The 18,476-nt window shown below is 45.2% G+C and overlaps 1 protein-coding gene across 1 annotated transcript in view; it reads left to right on the top strand.

The window, feature by feature from the left end:
- Window positions 1-7,694: 7,694 nt before the first annotated feature.
- EIF2S3 (eukaryotic translation initiation factor 2 subunit gamma) overlaps window positions 7,695-18,476 on the top strand; it is a 28,958-nt gene continuing 18,176 nt past the window's right edge. The window contains exons 1-4 of the mRNA XM_044283947.1: window positions 7,695-7,789; window positions 15,406-15,469; window positions 15,725-15,852; window positions 18,185-18,306. Of these exons, the coding sequence (XP_044139882.1) occupies window positions 7,721-7,789; window positions 15,406-15,469; window positions 15,725-15,852; window positions 18,185-18,306 (383 nt within the window). The 5' untranslated portion in view covers window positions 7,695-7,720. The remainder of the gene's footprint in view (window positions 7,790-15,405; window positions 15,470-15,724; window positions 15,853-18,184; window positions 18,307-18,476) is intronic.

The following is an 18,476-nucleotide window of genomic DNA, read 5'->3' as shown; positions in this document are numbered from 1 at the left end:
CTGTGTGACCCTAGACCCCCAGGGGTTCTGCCGCTTGCCCCCCCCCCCCCCCACTTTTTTGGGGTGCAGGATTTTTTTATTTATTTTTTGTGTACGCTGACTGTGGCCGGCACTCTTAGCGTCCGGCCACTCTTAGCGAATCGCACACCCCACCACTGATCAACTTCGGGCGGTTGATCAGCGGTTTAGAATTTTTTTTCCACATTTTTTGCCCTTTTTTTAGTTATTTTTTTATTTATTTTTCTGTTCGTTTTAGGGTTAAGTCCGCAAACACCCGTGCCCCCACACACACGCACACCAAATAAAGATTTACACACACGCACATACACACACAGACACACACTCACCAGTGGCCCGCCGGACGTTCTCGGCCGAGGAGGCATACGCCCAGCTTGCCTCCGACTCCGAGAGTCCCAGTGAGGACGAGGATGACCCCACATTCCTGCTGTCATCCGCCTCCTCCTCATCATCTAGCGATGATGATGAGCCCCCAAGGCGGCGGAGACGCCGCCAGGTGGAGCAAGGGGACCGACATGTTAGGGACCCTGTGGCCCAGCCTAGTACGAGCAGCTCTGGGGCTCGTACTGGTTTCCCGGCCACCAGTTAAATCCACCGGAGCACCCTGCCGGTGAACTAGTCTGGTGTAGCCCAGAGCGATACGAGCCCGTGATTCCTGATTTTGTAGGCCAATCAGGAATCCAGATTTCCACAGTGGGCTACACTGAATATGACTTTTTTTGTCATTTTTTCAGTGACCCACTGGTAAATCTGATGGTGGAGCAGACGAACCTGTACGCCCAACAGTTCGTTGCTCAACACCCGGGCCCGGATGATCGGGGCACGTGTCACATTGAGTTGTAGTGTCCTTTCGTATCCCGTCAGTGCAGCCGAAATGAGGACATTTTGGGGCTTCGTGCTGCATATGGGCCTGGTCAAGAAACCCAGTGTGAGGCTGTACTGGAGTGGGGATGTCCTATACCAGACCCCACTTTACAGTACGGCCATGACACGCTCCCGGATGAGGCCATCCGGAAATGTCTGCATTATTCCGAAATGTCTTTCGGACCGGGAAAGAGCAGGCCGGAGTACCTTGGGAACTGTAGGCGCACGGATCGTCACTGGCCAACACTTTCCAGGTGTGGTCCCCCATACTGGAAAGAAGGGACGAGCCCAAAAAAGGTGCAGAGTGTGTCACAGGAGGGGGATACGGAAGGACACTACAACTCAATGTGACACGTGCCCCGATTATCCGGGCCTCTGCATTATTGGTTGCTTCAGGGAGTATCACACTTCCATGGAGTACAAAATTTATATCCCAATTTAGCACTGACATCAGATAAAAAAAACTGGTTCTCAGACCCAAAAAAATATTAATTAAAATTAGACATATTAGGTATCGCCGCGTCGGTAATAATCTCCTCTATAAAAATACCCCGATGACCTAACCCCCCAGATTAACACGGTCCAGAAAAAAAAAAAAGGTGCAAAAAAAATATTTTTGTCACCTTACATAATAAAAAGTTTAATAGCAAGCGATCAAAAAGTCATATAGCCCCCAAAATACTGCCAATGAAACCGTCGTCTCATCCCGCAAAAAATGAGCCCCCACATAAGATAATCGGATAAAAAAATGACACTTAGACTTTAGAGATCCCAAAAAAATTTGGGGTATCAAAAAGGATAATATAGTCAAAAACCTAAATAATTGTAAAAAAAAAAGTAGCCTTATTAGGTATCGCAGCGTCCATAAGAATATCCTCTATAAAAATATCCCATGACTTAACCCCCCAGATTAACACGGTCAAAAAAAAAAAAAAACGGTTCCAAAACCGCTATTTTTGGCACTTTTCCATTTCAATCCGTTTTTTCCGGTAACAAAACAAGGGTTAAAAACTAAACAAAAGTTAATATTTATTACCCTGATACTGCAGTTTACAGAAATGCCACATTTGTGGTCGTAAAAAGCTGTATCAGTAAAAGGAAAGGACCGACATGGTTTCTGGAAAGCCGATTTTGATGGCCTTTTTTATTGACACCATGTCCCTTTTGAAGCCCCCCTGATGCCCCCCTAGAGTAAAAACTCCCTAAAAGTGACCCCATCTAAGAAACTACACCCCTCAAGGTATTCAAAACTGATTATACAAACTTTATTAACCCTTTAGGTGTTCCTCAAAAGTTAATGGCAAATTGAGATGAAATTTCAGAATTTCAATTTTTGGTAACCTTGCCTCACAAAAATGTAATATAGAGCAACCAAAAATCATATGTACCCTAAAAATAGTCCCCCAAAAAATGCCACCTTATCCCGTAGTTTCCAAAATGGGGTCACTTTTAGGGAGTTTCTACTCCAGGGGTGCATCAGGGGCGTTGAAACAGGACACGGTGTAAATAAACCTGTCGATAAAAATCAGCCCTCCAAAAATCAAACGGCGCACCTTTCCCTCTACGCCCCGCTGTGTGGCCGTACCGTAGTTTACGGCCACATATTGGGTGTTTCTGTAAACGGCAGAGTCAGGGCAATAAAGATACAGTCTTGTTTGGCTGTTAACCCATGCTTTGTTAGTGGAAAAAATGGGTTAAAATGGTAAATTAGACAAAAAAAATAAATTCTCAAATTTCATCCCCATTTGCCAATAACTCTTGTGCAACACCTAAAGGGTTAACAACGTATGTAAAATCAGTTTTGAATACCTTGAGGGGTGTAGTTTCTTAGATGGGGTCATCTTTGGGTGGTTTCTATTATGTAAGCCTCGCAAAGTGATTTCAGATTTGAACTGGTCCCTAAAAATTGGGTTTTTGTAAATTTCTGAAAATTTCAAGATTTCAAGCCTTTTAACATCCCCAAAAAATTTAATATCATTCCCAAAATAATTCAAACATGAAGTAGACATATGGGGAATGTAAAGTCATCACAATTTTGGGGGGTATTACTATGTATTACAGAAGTATAGAAACTGAAACTTTGAAATTTGCTAATTATTCTAAATTTTTGGTAAATTAGGTATTTTTTTGTGCAAAAAAATATTTTTTTTTTTACTTCATTTTACCAGTGTCATGAAGTACAATATGTGACGAAAAAACAATCTCAGAATGGCCTGGATAAGTCAAAGTGTTTTAAAGTTATCAGCACTTAAAGTGACACTGGTCAGATTTGCAAAAAATTGCCTGGTCCTTAGGCCCCATGCACACGGCCGTTGTTCACAGCCGTGTGCGGGCCGTGGAACCGCGGCCTGGATCCCTCCTGAGAGCAGGAGCGCACGGCGTCACTGGTTGCTATGACGCCGTGCGCCCCCTGCTGCCGGCACAGTACAGTAATACACTGGTATAGATCGTACCAGTGTATTACTGTACTGTGCCGGCAGCAGGGAGCGCACAGCGTCATAGCAACCAGTGACGCAGTGCGCTCCTGCCCTCAGGAGGGATCCAGGCCGCGGTTCCACGGCCCGCACACGGCTGTGAACAACGGCCGTGTGCATGGGGCCTTAAGGTGAAATAAGGCTGTGTCCCTATGGGGTTACGGGGACTGTGTGTGTATAATTATGATTTGGGCGGAGTTAGAGGTGTGGCCTAGTAAAAATTGCAACGGCGCACATAGCACGCTGCGCATATTGTCCCTCTTTCTGTTTTTCAAAAGTTGGGAGGTATGGAAAGAACACAGTTGGCATCCGGGTTGTATCAGTGATTTTCACAGAACATTCATAGCAGATACTTGGGAAATCATTTTCAGCCTAGCAGTGCACATGGAATAAGGATGACGCAGGGAGGACCAAACACGGACCCTTCAGGGACATCTTGACAGATAAACCACTGACCATCTTGTCACGGATGTCATCACGGAGACAGAAGAAGTGTGAAAGAGGCCTTACTGTACAGTCGTGGACAAAAGTTTTGAGAATGACACAAATATTAGTTTTCACAAAGTTTGCTGCTACACTGCTTTTAGATCTTTGCTTCAGTTGTTTCTGTGATGTAGTGAAATATAATTACACGCACTTCATACGTTTCAAAGACTTTTATCGACAATTACATGACATTTATGCAAAGAGTCAGTATTTGCAGTGTTGGCCCTTCTTTTTCAGGACCTCTGCAATTCGACTGGGCATGCTCTCAATCAACTTCTTGGCCAATTCCTGACTGATAGCAACCCATTCTTTCATAATCACTTCTTGGAGTTTGTCAGAATTAGTGGGTTTTTGTTTGTCCACCCGCCTCTTGAGGATTGACCACAAGTTCTCAATTGGATTAAGATCTGGGGAGTTTCCAGGCCATGGACCCAAAATGTCAACGTTTTGGTCTCCGGGCCACTTAGTTATCACTTTTGCCTTATGGCACGGTGCTCCATCGTGCTGGAAAATGCATTGTTCTTCACTAAACTGTTGTTGGATTGTTGGAAGAAGTTGCTGTTGGAGGGTGTTTTGGTACCATTCTTTATTCATGGCTGTGTTTTTGGGCAAAATTGTGAGTGAGCCCACTCCCTTGGATTGGAGGCAACCCCACACATGAATGGTCTCAGGGTGCTTTACTGTTGGCATGACACAGGACTGATGGTAGCGCTCACCTTTTCTTCTCCGGACAAGCCGTTTTCCTGATGCCCCAAACAATCGGAAAGAGGCTTCATCGGAGAATATGACTTTGCCCCAGTCCTCAGCAGTCCATTCACCATATTTTCTACAGAAGATCAATCTGTCCCTGATGTTTTTTTTGGAGAGAAGTGGCTTCTTTGCTGCCCTTCTTGACACCAGGCCATCTTCCAAAAGTCTTCGCCTCGCGTGCAGATGCGCTCACACCTGCCTGCTGCCATTCCTGAGCAAGCTCTGCACTGGTGGCACTCCGATCCCGCAGCTGAATCCTCTTTAGGAGACGATCCTGGCCCTTGCTGGACTTTCTTGGATGCCCTGAAGTCTTCTTAACAAGAATTGAATCTCTTTCCTTGAAGTTCTTGATGATCCTATAAATTGTTGATTGAGGTGCAATCTTAGTAGCCACAATATCCTTGCCTGTGAAGCCATTTGTATGCAACGCAATGATGGCTGCATGCGTTTCTTTGCAGGTCACCATGGTTAACAATGGAAGAACAATGATTTCAAGCATCACCCTCCTTTTAACAGGTCAAGTCTGCCATTTTAACCCAATCAGCCTGACATAATGATCTCCAGCCTTGTGCTCGTCAACATTCTCACCTGAGTTAACAAGACGATTACTGAAATGATCTCAGCAGGTCCTTTAATGAGGTCCGTTAATTTTCATGGCAAAGAAGGACTATGCAATTCATCTGATCACTCTTCATAACATTCTGGAGTATATGCAAATTGCTATTATAAAAACTTAAGCAGCAACTTTTCCAATTTCCAATATTTATGTAATTCTCAAAACTTTTGGCCACGACTGTACATCCAGAGACTAGAAACCCCCCTCCAGGAACAGACTTATCCAAGGTTAAGAATGAACTGAAATGTGAGCTGGACTACAAAATGGTGTGGTTTAGCTACTCTGAAACATTGTAACTAATCATGGAAGCAGCCCCTGTAAGAGTTTCCATTCACTGACAGCAAGCAAATATCCTACTAAAGTGTAAGAACACACCAACCAACAAGAATAAACTGAGATTAAACGGGTACATCATCAAAATTAAATCCTTTATTGAATAAATAACTCATAGACGAGACATGAAACAACAGATAAAAAATGGCTACATCTGAGGAGACATTAACATAAGTAAGACATGGGGAGGGGGAGTGGAGTATGCAATATAAAAGAGGAGGTAGAAAAAAGGAGTATAGTACCTCACTGATTTCTGTATGTATTCCTGCAACCACAGGTATTCAGTAAGGGGGGGGAAAAAACTAGAAAATGCTAAAGTGCAAGTGCTAAATGGCAAAACACCATATCCGTAAGTGGTTGTAGATTACACCGCAACATGTGGATGTGTAATGGTTCCGAAATATGGGACCATATAACAGCCAGCAAAGAAGTTAAAGTGCAAGTGCATAGAATTAGAAAGTCACCATATCAATGGTCAAATACCACCATTATAGCTGTGGTGACAGCTTAACCTCCAAATACATGCAAAACTGGCTCAGGTGCACAGCAAACATCCACCTGTGGATAACGCAAGTGGGTACAGCTGAGCACCTAGCGCCAAAGAGCACATCCCTCAAAGTCCACAACAATATAGCATATCTACATACCCATGATATGGAGATATAAACCTCAGGAGAGCCACGTAACCCCGACGCACCTTTCGGTGGATGCCTTCCTCTGGGGGTGAGAGAGGAAGGCATCCCCAGAGGAAGGCATCCGCCGAAACGCGCGTCGGGGTTATGTGGCTCTCCTGAGGTGTATATCTCCATATCATGGGTATGTAGATATGCTATATTGTTGTGGACTTTGAGGGATGTGCTCTTTGGCGCTAGGCGCTCAGTTATACCCACTTGCGTTATCCACAGGTGGATGTTTGCTGTGCACCTGAGCCAGTTTTGTATGTATATGGAGGTTAAGCTGTCACCACAGCTATAATGGTGGTATTTGACCATTGATATGGTGACTTTCTATGCACTTGCACTTTAACTTCTTTGCTGGCTGTTATATGGTCCCATATTTTGGAACCATTACACATCCACATGTTGCGGTGTAATCTGCAACCACTTACTGATATGGTGTTTGCCATTTAGCACTTGCACTTTAGCATTTTCTAGGTGTTTTCCCCCTTACTGAATACCTGTGGTTGCAGGAATACATACAGAAATCAGTGAGGTACTATACTCCTTTTCTCTACCTCCTCTTTTATATTGCATACTCCCCCTCCCCCTCCCCATGTCTTACTTATGTTAATATGTCTCCTCAGATGTAGCCATTTTTTATCTGTTGTTTCATGTCTCGTCTATGTGTTATTTATTCAATAAAGGATTTAATTTTGGATTATATACCCGTTTAATATCAGTTTATTCTTGTTGGTTGGTGTGTTCATGTACACTGAGTGGGTTTTTACTTCCTCTCCGGGTCTATTTAACATAGTACATTTTATTACTGTTCATGTGTATGTCTATGTTTTGTGTAACCTATTTGTACTAAAGTGTAAGAACACAAAGTCAGAAAGTTGCTGCGTTTTCATTATCTATTCCAGGAAACACTGGCCAACCTTTTGGGTATTTTGGTAGTGGATCAAAGCAAAAACTGATTTCTGCAGCCAGACCAATGGGGGCACAACATGGCAATATCTCATAAAGTTAATATAATACTACATGCATATTAAATATATAAAAGAGAAAGTCTGGTTTAGTGCTCTTAATGAGGTTTCCATGTGTTTTTACAACGGCTGACAACTTTTTATTTTATTTAGACCCATGAATAAAGAACTGTAGCTGAGTGGTAGGATTGCATCATCTGCGGTGTGCCACTGAAGCCAGGGTGTAGGCTTTAGGGGTGAGCACGAACTACTTCCGGGTCACTAACCCGCAGACCACTCAGCTGTGAGAGAGAGCAGAGCCGAATAATGAATGACTACACAACCCGCACGGCGCTGAAAGGGTGCAATCTCTGTCCACACGCCTCTTGTCCGTGACGTCACAGTTGCTCCACCAATCACTTGTCCAACCAATGCCCGGAAAAAGGCGTTTCTGCAAAGTCAAGACGAGGCGTGAAACGCAGCTGTTCCCGGAAGTGAGTTCAGTGAGAATTCTGGGATTGGCAGTAGTCTGCTAGTGACTTCCTCTTTAGCAAGATGGCGGGTGACGAGCCGGGAGTGACTCTGGGGCAGCCTCACTTGTCTAAGCAAGACCTGACTTCTCTGGTGAGCTTCTGTGTATTTGCGGCCTTCTGCTGCCGGAAGAGACTGGAGAGCCGCTGCCCGAGCCACATCCACTGAGCCGGGGGTGTGCTGAGAACACATGACTGCACCATGCCGGCTGCTGCGTATCTGCTCGTACCTCGTGTGCTGCCGGCATCTGCACCACAGGCTCAGCCACGTCCACCATGTGTGGCTCTTCTGAGAGCTAGTCATTAGGTGGCCTATGGGTGAGCAGAGCAGGGGCTCAGATCTGCATCTAGCTGGCCTATGGGCGAGCAGAGCAGGGGCTCAGATCTGCATCTAGCTGGCCTATGGGCGAGCAGAGCAGGGGCTCAGATCTGCATCTAGCTGGCCTATGGGTGAGCAGAGCAGGGGCTCAGGTCTGCATCTAGGTGGCCTATGGGTGAGCAGAGCAGGGGCTCAGGTCTGCATCTAGCTGGCCTATGGGTGAGCAGAGCAGGGGCTCAGAGCTGCATCTAGCTGGCCTATGGGTGAGCAGAGCAGGGGATCAGGTCTGCATCTAGCTGGCCTATGGGTGAGCAGAGCAGGGGCTCAGATCTGCATCTAGGTGGCCTATGGGTGAGCAGAGCAGGGTTTTAGGTCTGCATCTAAGTGGCCTATGGGTGAGCAGAGCAGGGGCTCAGATCTGCATCTAGGTGGCCTATGGGTGAGCAGAGCAGGGTTTTAGGTCTGCATCTAAGTGGCCTATGGGTGAGCAGAGCAGGGGCTCAGATCTGCATCTAGCTGGCCTATGGGTGAGCAGAGCAGGGGCTCAGGTCTGCATCTAGCTGGCCTATGGGTGAGCAGAGCAGGGGCTCAGGTCTGCATCTAGCTGGCCTATGGGTGAGCAGAGCAGGGGCTCAGGTCTGCATCTAGCTGGCCTATGGGTGAGCAGAGCAGGGGCTCAGGTCTGCATCTAGCTGGCCTATGGGTGAGCAGAGCAGGGGCTCAGGTCTGCATCTAGCTGGCCTATGGGTGAGCAGAGCAGGGGCTCAGGTCTGCATCTAGGTGGCCTATGGGTGAGCAGAGCAGGGGCTCAGGTCTGCATCTAGGTGGCCTATGGGTGAGCAGAGCAGGGGCTCAGGTCTGCATCTAGGTGGCCTATGGGTGAGCAGAGCAGGGGCTCAGATCTGCATCTAGCTGGCCTATGGGTGAGCAGAGCAGGGGATCAGGTCTGCATCTAGCTGGCCTATGGGTGAGCAGAGCAGGGGATCAGGTCTGCATCTAGCTGGCCTATGGGTGAGCAGAGCAGGGGATCAGGTCTGCATCTAGGTGGCCTATGGGTGAGCAGAGCAGGGGATCAGGTCTGCATCTAGGTGGCCTATGGGTGAGCAGAGCAGGGGATCAGGTCTGCATCTAGGTGGCCTATGGGTGAGCAGAGCAGGGGATCAGGTCTGCATCTAGCTGGCCTATGGGTGAGCAGAGCAGGGGATCAGGTCTGCATCTAGGTGGCCTATGGGTGAGCAGAGCAGGGGCTCAGGTCTGCATCTAGCTGGCCTATGGGTGAGCAGAGCAGGGGCTCAGGTCTGCATCTAGCTGGCCTATGGGTGAGCAGAGCAGGGGCTCAGGTCTGCATCTAGCTGGCCTATGGGTGAGCAGAGCAGGGGCTCAGGTCTGCATCTAGCTGGCCTATGGGTGAGCAGAGCAGGGGCTCAGGTCTGCATCTAGCTGGCCTATAATTGAGTATAGCAGAGGAGGGACTCAGATGGCCTATGGGTAAGCAGAGCAGTGGCTCAGGTCTGGCACCTAGGTGGGCACAGGGGCTTGGATCTGCCAGCAGGTCACCTGATAACTGTTGACGCTCCTCCTCAGAAATACGCTTCTGTGTACGGGCTTCTTATGAACGCGATCCCTGTGGTCAGGCATGGAATACATGGAGCGTATACTGCTGTGCCACTGTAAATAGTGGGTAATAAGGAATTTCTTAATTGGAGGCATTTGCAAATTCCAAAAAAAATGCTGCCCATAATAGCACAGCATGCAGTGATATATACTTCCAGTCATGTGATGGAATTTTGATGGACCCCTCATGTGCCAGACTGCTGGAAGTCCCCTTGATTTTCTACTATGACTGCTGGAAGCCGGAAACCCAACAGATCCGATATTGATCACCTGTCCTGGATTAGTCCCATATCAAAAACCAGTGCCCCCCCCCCCCCCAAATCAGACCACACTGATGGCATCAGTGATCACTTGTTTCAATGTGGATCGGACCAGACTGTCATAATGGGCTGGTTCCCCCCACTTCAGATGAACAAAAAAAAAACAATCCTCATATCTCAGCATAAACGTCTTCAGCTTTATAATTCCGTCATGTACACCATAATACAGGCAGCTTTTCATCTTCTATCAACGCCTGTGATAAACCATTGCCTGTCTTCTGGTGTACATGACGGAATAATGTAGCTGGAAGACGATTCTGCTGATGTCGGATGATCACTTATAATGGGTTCTGTCCCTTGTGCAGGCCGTGTTCTCCACTCTCCACAAACGTAGGAAAGACTGCAGCACTCCCAGCTCTTCTAGCATCGCTGACAAAGACCACGGAAGGTTGAAACGTCACACTATTTGGTGAATAAATCAGAATTGCTTGAAGACCTGGGAGTCTTTCATACGTTTGTGAAGTTTGGGGGTACTGCGGACTGGTACCCATCACTGCTGGCACCGCCACAATACTGCCTGAAGGAACGGACCCGTAAATGCTGCTGCGACCCTCTTCATCTTATGATATGCTCGCAGACGGCACACGTCCTCATAAATTTTCATGTGTGTATTCACACACCAGTGTTTTAGCACGGTCTGTGGTTTTAGCATGGAAGCCTGCCATAGTGTCTGTGTTTATGGATCCATCCCGCCCATTGCAGTCTATAAAAAAAAAAGACTCAGGCAACTTGGATGCCATTTGTGTTTCACGGACCATTAAGTGTTTTGAAAATTTTCAGCTGTGCAGTATTCGAGGAACACAGATAACACATGGAGAGCAAAAAAAGGACACGTGGATTCTTCACAGATGAATCTCAGACCATCTTATCATGGACATGTGAATGAGGCCTAACCCGGGCATTCAGTGCAGGTGTGAACAGAGCCTTGGCCTGGAATGAATTACCAGTGGAGGATCAAGCTCTGGGACAGTCGCTGATTCTAAGAATGGGACTTTCTACTGGTCCTTCTTTCTGCGATGAAGTGGACCGCACAACCCTGTGGGGAAATATGGCAATGGGCAAGTGAGAATACAAAGCTGTTTCCCGCTCTGCCGAGCACAATATTGGACAGTTGTCCTGCAACCACCAGCTGGGGTGTCATTGTTTTTACATTACGGTCTAAAGGTTTTTTTTTTTTTTTTTTGTTTCATGCAAGCCAACACAGCAGGCAATTATTGGGAACGAACCATTCCTTCATAATTGCCTGCTCATCACATTTACGTGCAGCAATCATCTCGCCTGTATGGGACCAGTGATCGCCCCTGTGGTCGCTCATCCTCATGGACAATAAGTATTTCTGGGCAGCAGATTGCTGTTTAGACAGAATGATCTGATGGGCAGGAACAATGATTTAGGTGTCTGCATCAGCGATGCCATCACTTGATGAATGAGCGTTTCGTTCATGCATCGGGCGATTGGCAGCCCCTTTACACAGGGCAGTTATCAGGAATTAGTTTTCCTAGAAGCACTTAGTCCCAATAATTGCTCCAACTGTTGGCCCATATAAAAGCTCACACCATCTTTTTACCATACATTTGAGGCACACATGCAACTGGATGGCTACAGCGTTGGGTTCTACAGTCAGCTCCATAAATATTGGGACATCAATACAATTCTAACATTTTTGGCTGTATACACCACCACAATGGATTTGAAATGAAACGAACAAGATGTGCTTTAACTGCAGACTGTCAGCTTTAATTTGAGGGTATTTACATCCAAATCAGGTGAACAGTGTAGGAATTAGAACAGTTTGCATCTCTGCCTCCCACTTGTTAAGGGACCAAAAGTAATGGGACAGAATGATAATCGTAAATCAAACTTTCACTTTTTAATACTTGGTTGCAAATCCTTTGCAGTCAATTACAGCCGGAAATCTGGAACGCATAGACATCACCAGACGCTGGGTTTCATCCCTGGTGATGTTCTGCCCGGCCTCTACTGCAACTGTCTTCAGCTCCTGCTTGTTCTTGGGGCATTTCCCCTTCAGTTTTGTCTTCAGCAAGTGAAATGCATGCTCAATCGGATTCAGGTCAGGTGATTGACTTGGCCATTGCATAACTTTCCACTTCTTTCCCTTAAGACTCATTCAGATGGTCATATGTTATCCACAAAAATGCGGATCCGTTTAGTTGCGGATTAGATGCTGACCCATTCACTTCTATGGGGCCCTTTTCTATTCCACAGTTCAGCAAAACAAATGAAACATGTCCTATACTTGTCTGTGAAAATCAGGACATGGTCCCATTGGATCCGCAAAAAAACAGATAGCATTCAGTATTTTTGCGGATAGCATATGGCCGTCTGAATGAGCCCTTTAAAAAACTCTTTGGTTGCTTTTGAAGTATGCTTTGGGTCATTGTCCATCTGCACTGTGAAGCACCATCCAATGAGTTAGAAGCATTTGGCTGAATATGAGCAGATAATATTGCCCGAAACACTTCAGAATTCATCCTGCTGCTTTTGTCAGCAGTCACATCATCAATAAATACAAGAGAACCAGTTCCATTGGCCGCCATACATGCCCACGCCATGACACTACCACCACCATGCTTCACTGATGAGGTGGTATGCTTAGGCTCATGAGCAGTTCCTTTCCTTCTCCATACTCTTCTCTCCCCATCACTCTGGTATAAGTTGATCTTGGTCCCATCTGTCCATAGGATGTTTTTTTTTCAGAACTGTGAAGGCTTTTTTAGATGTTTTGGCAAACTCTAATCTGGCCTTCCTGTTTTTTGAGGTTCACCAATGGTTTACATTTTGTGGTGAACCCCCTGTATTCACTCTGGTGACGTCTTCTCTTGATTGTTGACTTTGACACACATACACCTACCTCCTGGAGAGTGTTCTTGATCTGGCCAACTGTTGTGAAGGGTGTTTTCTTGACCAGGTAAAGAATTCTTCGGTCATCCACCACAGTTGTTTTCCGTGGTCTTCCGGGTCTTTTGGTGTTGCTGAGCTCACCGGTGCGTTCCTTCTTTTTAAGAATGTTCCAAACAGTTGTTTTGGCTACGCCTAATTTTTGCTCCCTCTCTGATGGGTTTGTTGTGTTTTTTCAGCCTAATGATGGCTTGCTTCACTGATAGTGACAGCTCTTTGGATCTCATCTTGAGAGTTGACAGCAACAGATTCCAAATGCAAATAGCACACTTGAAATGAACTCTGGACCTTTTATCTGCTCATTGTAATTGGGATAATGAGGGAATAACACACACCTGGCCATGGAACAGCTGAGAAGCCAATTGTCCCATTAATTTTGGTTCCTTAACAAGTGGGAGGCACATATGCAAACTGTTGTAATTCCTACACCGTTCACCTGATTTGGATGTAAATACCCTCAAATTAAAGCTGACAGTCTGCAGTTAAAGCACATCTTGTTTGTTTCATTTCAAATCCATTGTGGTGGTATATAGAGCCAAAAATGTTAGAATTGTGTCCGTCCCAATATTTATGGACCTGACTGTATTGCCATCATTTTAACCAGATGAAAAACACTGTTTCGGTCTTCTGCCTTGTCAAACGGTCTACAAACGTGCGGTTCATCTTTTTACAATGGACATGGACCACAGAAGACAACGTTCTGCTCTTCACATTCAACGTTCTGCTCTTCAAAATTTAAATAATGGGAGCGCTGGATCCATCCTGGGATGCAATTGCGCCAGACGGACCCCACTGACTTATGGGCCCTCTGTGTTTCCATCTTGATGTCTGTCATTTTGAGCGGAAGAATAGTGCAGCTCTCTGATGCAAATGTGAACAGATCCTTAGGCCAATTTGACACAAGTGTTTTCAGTCTGTGAAATTGGCTTCAGGTGACAGCGGTATTTCCCAGACTGGAGCTGCTTACAATTTATAGTGCTGTGTGTACTGAATTGTACCACACATAATGCTGTCAGTACAGTTCAGTACACCCCAGGTGAAGCAGGAACACGCCGCCTTAGAAATCAGGAGCAGTGCTCATTCTGCTGTCACATGGAGTGTATGTCACAGACTGAACGTGCTCGTGTGAAATTGGCACAAGGCTGGAGTACTTGGAGCAGTAAGTGTTGCAATCTGAGGTTACTGATATAATCGCTACATAGTAATGATTGTGTTCTGTACAGAGTGTTGATATGAGGCACTAGTCGCAAGACGAGCTGCATAAAGTGCTGACTAGAAATATCCCATTGGTGCCACTAGTACTCCTAATTTCGGGATAGTATAAATGTGGCGGCTGTTTGCGTGTGATCTGTGTATAGCAGTGATGGAAAGTGGACTATACATGATCATTCTGTGCATACTCCTTATAATGTCACTGGGGCAGAATACATCTCTGGATGTCTGTATGGTACCATGTTTGATCTATACAGGTTCTGGATCCATGTCCTTCTTTATGGATTCGAGAAGATGTTCCATACTGGTACTATATGAATTCCATGTGTGTTCTGTTTCAAAACCTGCTGTTCTGGCCAGCAGTTTATATGATGGAAGTGGCACCAGTATGGCAGTATTTACATGGCTCTATATACACAGATGTAACTTTTGGTCTCCATTGAGTTCTATGGGAAAAATCTTCATTTATGTTGCATCCAAAGGAGCGCAGATTATTAATGTTCCTGAATCTTCTGTATAGCTTGTTGTGACCCTGCTGATACCAGTCTTTTCATTTCCGTCGAGCCTGAGCCACATTGTTAGGCCTAGGTGTGACATTTTCTGTGACCTGTAATCTATGAATAGCGTTCCCCTCGTCAGCTGGTCACTTCTCACTGGAGGCCGCTTGTTGGTGATATATTGTCCATTATATATAGCGGTGCTGAAATCCACATTACGTGAGATGGTGCACTATGAAAAACACTTGAAACTCATAATTTTTTTTATTTTTTTTCCCCTGCAAATTTGTAAAAACTCTGGGGGAGATTTATTAAAATTGATGTAAAGGAAAACTGACTTTCAGGGCTACTTCCGCTAAGCCCTCACACACTTTTCTAAAGGGCGCTGAGAATGGTAATTCTTGAGCAATCATTTGCCACTTTTGTACATAAAAAAAACAGGGATCCACTTTTGTAAATGAGCGCGAAAGTCAGGGCAAGTAGGGTCTCCTTTACAATGAATGCAGCATCACTTCTTAGTCACACCTGAAGTAAAAAGGAGATGTGCCCTGTTATTATAGGGGGAGACCCTCACTATGGACTTGCCTCTGAGCCACAATGTAGCACCATTCTGTGACAGCAGCTGTCGTATTGTGAATGGCCGCCATGGAATATTACATCAGCTGATGACAGTCCCTGGAAGAATCATATGTAACCTTCATCAGGTTCTGTGTAAGAAAAGGGGTATTGCCAAAGGGTCAATGTTCTGATTGGAGAGCTCAGCAACAATATTTTTTTATATAATTTATTCATATTCCTTTTTATAATGTTGTTTTTTTTTTTTTTACAGGATGTCTCCAAGTTGACTCCCCTTTCACCTGAAATTATCAGCAGACAAGCCACAATTAATATAGGTAATATTTTTTTTTTTATCATCCACGACCACACAAAACTTTCTGTCCTTTGGCCCGATGGAGGATATTTATCAAAAGTGGTGTAAAAGAAAACACGCTTAGTTGTCCATAGCAACCAATCAGATTCCGCCTGGTTTTTCAGCGCTCCTTTGGAAAATGAAAGTTGGAGACTGGTTGCTATGGGCAACTACACCACATACTGTGATGGTTTTTATGTTTTTGACCTTTCTTTAACAGTCAGTTCTTCTGTTCTAGGTACCATTGGTCATGTAGCCCATGGTAAATCTACCGTAGTAAAAGCAATTTCTGGTGTGCACACTGTCCGATTTAAGAACGAACTTGAGAGAAATATCACCATCAAGCTGGGATATGCCAATGCTAAGGTGAGTTTATCTTGATTACCTGTATATGTGATACCTATATGTACTATCATTCCATTTATCTTGCATTCCCAAGACCTGATAGCTGCCAAATTGTGAAATATTCTGGATTATTGGACAGGCATAGAAAATACTGTATTATGCTTATAAGGGTAGAAGGTTTTGAGTAGGGGTGCACCGAAATGAAAATTCTGGTCCGAAACTGAAAATTCAGGATGCCCTTGACCGAAAACCGAAACTGCCTTTTTGCCCAAATACTTTTAAAATACTTTTTTTAAATGATTTTATTAATAATTCTTTTTCATGAATTTAATAAATCATATTATATAACATGGTGCTTCCTCATACACAAGTGATTGTGCCATCCACAGACCCCCCCCCCCCCCCATTGCCGCTCCAGTACAGACTAGTTATAAAATGTGTACAATTAATAAGCATTCTATTCATGAGGCCCCCTCTGCAGTAGAACATTCAATATAGCCACATCCTACTCACAGGGCTGTTATCTTAATGCTGACGAGCGGCAGCGTCACGACTGATGTCACATGCCTGCGCCGCCTCCTTCATTCAGAAAGTAGGCCGGGCACATTACGTCAGTCGTGACGCTGCCGCTCGTCTGCCCGGCCGGCCAGCATTAAGATAACAGCCCTGTGAGTAGGATGTGGCTATATTGAATGTTCTACTGCAGAGGGGGCCTCATGAATAGAATCCTTATTAATTGTACACCTTTTATAACTACTGGAGCTGGGGGCCGGAGCACAGTGAACGCACCGGCCCCCAGCTCCTCCTCCCAGTCCCTCCCCGCTGATACATCGCAGCCTGCCATGCTGGAGCATGGCAGGCTGCGATGTCAAAAGGTGGCGGAACGCCGTTCCGGTGCGTTCCGCCAGAAAAAAAGCCCTGTATATAACCAACCATATTTTCTGCCGATATGTACCAATATCGGCCGAAATGGATTAGGCCCATTTTCGGCCGCCGGAATTTCGGTGCACCCCTAGGAAGGCGAACCAGATGGGTTGTCCCACTATTCAAGGGAGTCTGTCACCATGATCTTGGACTATTATCTGCAGTACTATAAGGAGTCCAGATTACCATCTTTTACTTTCCTATCGCCCCTTGTTCTCCTACTGTCGGCAATGAACAGCGCTAAAATGCTGTCTGGACTATTATGCTGTGCCAACATAATGGAGAAGGCTCTTGCTCGTGCACAGCAGTCCTGACGGTGTATTTCAGTGCAGCTCGGAGTGCTGACAGCAGGGGAAGTAGGAAAATAAAAATGGTGATCTGGACTCCATATCTGCAGTACTACTCATGTAGTAATAATAATGGTCCAGAATCGTGCTGACAGAATTCCTTTAATGCCGTTATTGTACAAAGTATAGGTTATAGGGATAGGAGATAAATAGCAGATTGCTGGGACCTCTCACAAACCAAGGGTCTCCAAGTCTCCCCTCTGAATGGCGCTGTAGTGTGCATAATGGTCCTCTGCCCAATTCACTTGTATTGGAATGATGTATACATACATTACATACAAAATGGCTATTATTCACCTTTCAGAACTTGTATGAAAACGATGGGATAACCCTTTAAATAATTAGACCTATTTTACCTCTATCACTTGTTCATAATAAACCTCATTGGCTTGAGAATGCCAGACTACAGGCTGCTGCAATGCAGAAAATCATGCATCACTGATGTTGATGCAGTCACACATAATGCCATCACTAGCATTTTGTACAATTTGGTTTTATTGTAACCCTGTTTTACTGTATACGGAGTCAGTAGCCCATGACAATAAAAAGCCAAAGTCTTAATGGTATCAGTGCACCTTCTACTCTTTTGGGGTTTGATTGTTCTTGCATGTAAGATACTAATTTAACTGACAAGATAAAATGATCTGCCTATATGTACAGCCGCTGTCACTTACAGGGGGTGTCCACTCCTTTTATGTTCATGGCCTATCCTCAGGATGAATTTGTCATTATTGGGGGTCTGATGTCACATACCCGGCAGTCTGCTGTTTAGAAGTAGCTGCGCGCTGTTCTTTGTGTGTAGTGAATGGATCTGGTCACTGCAACGTTGCTACCATTCATGTCTGACAGCAGCACAACTCCGGTCAAATATATAAAAGGAGAAGACAACCCCTTTAACTATGACTAGATAGCACAGTGTTTCCTGTAGTCTGTAATTGCTATCTTTCCAAATGTAACCTAAAGTTAGAAGTGAACCGTTAGACCAAATACTAAAGAAGAAGCTAATAATATCATTGGTAGAAGTTTGACTTGTATCTCATTGCTCGGACATGCTCTGTTACTAATGACTGTTGGCATTGCAGATCTACAAACTCGATGACCCCAGCTGTTCTCGCCCCGAATGCTACCGTTCCTGCGGCAGCAGCACCCCTGACGAATTCCCTACAGATATACCCAACACTAAGGGCAACTTTAAATTGGTCAGGTAAGTAACCGTTTTGATGTAAGCAAATACACTGGGTCAGACAGAGTTGTGGGTGACTCTAATTAGTAAGCAGCCAATAATTACGAATTTTACTGTAACCTTACTAGCTATCCTTAAAGGGGTTGTCCGGGTTCAGAGCTGAACCTGGACATACCCATATTTTCACCCAG

The sequence above is a fragment of the Bufo gargarizans genome, chromosome 3, assembly GCF_014858855.1.
Source record: "Bufo gargarizans isolate SCDJY-AF-19 chromosome 3, ASM1485885v1, whole genome shotgun sequence".
NCBI lineage: Eukaryota > Metazoa > Chordata > Amphibia > Anura > Bufonidae > Bufo > Bufo gargarizans.
The sequence above is the reverse complement of the archived record's forward strand: the minus strand, read 5'-3'. Positions and strand labels throughout refer to the sequence as shown.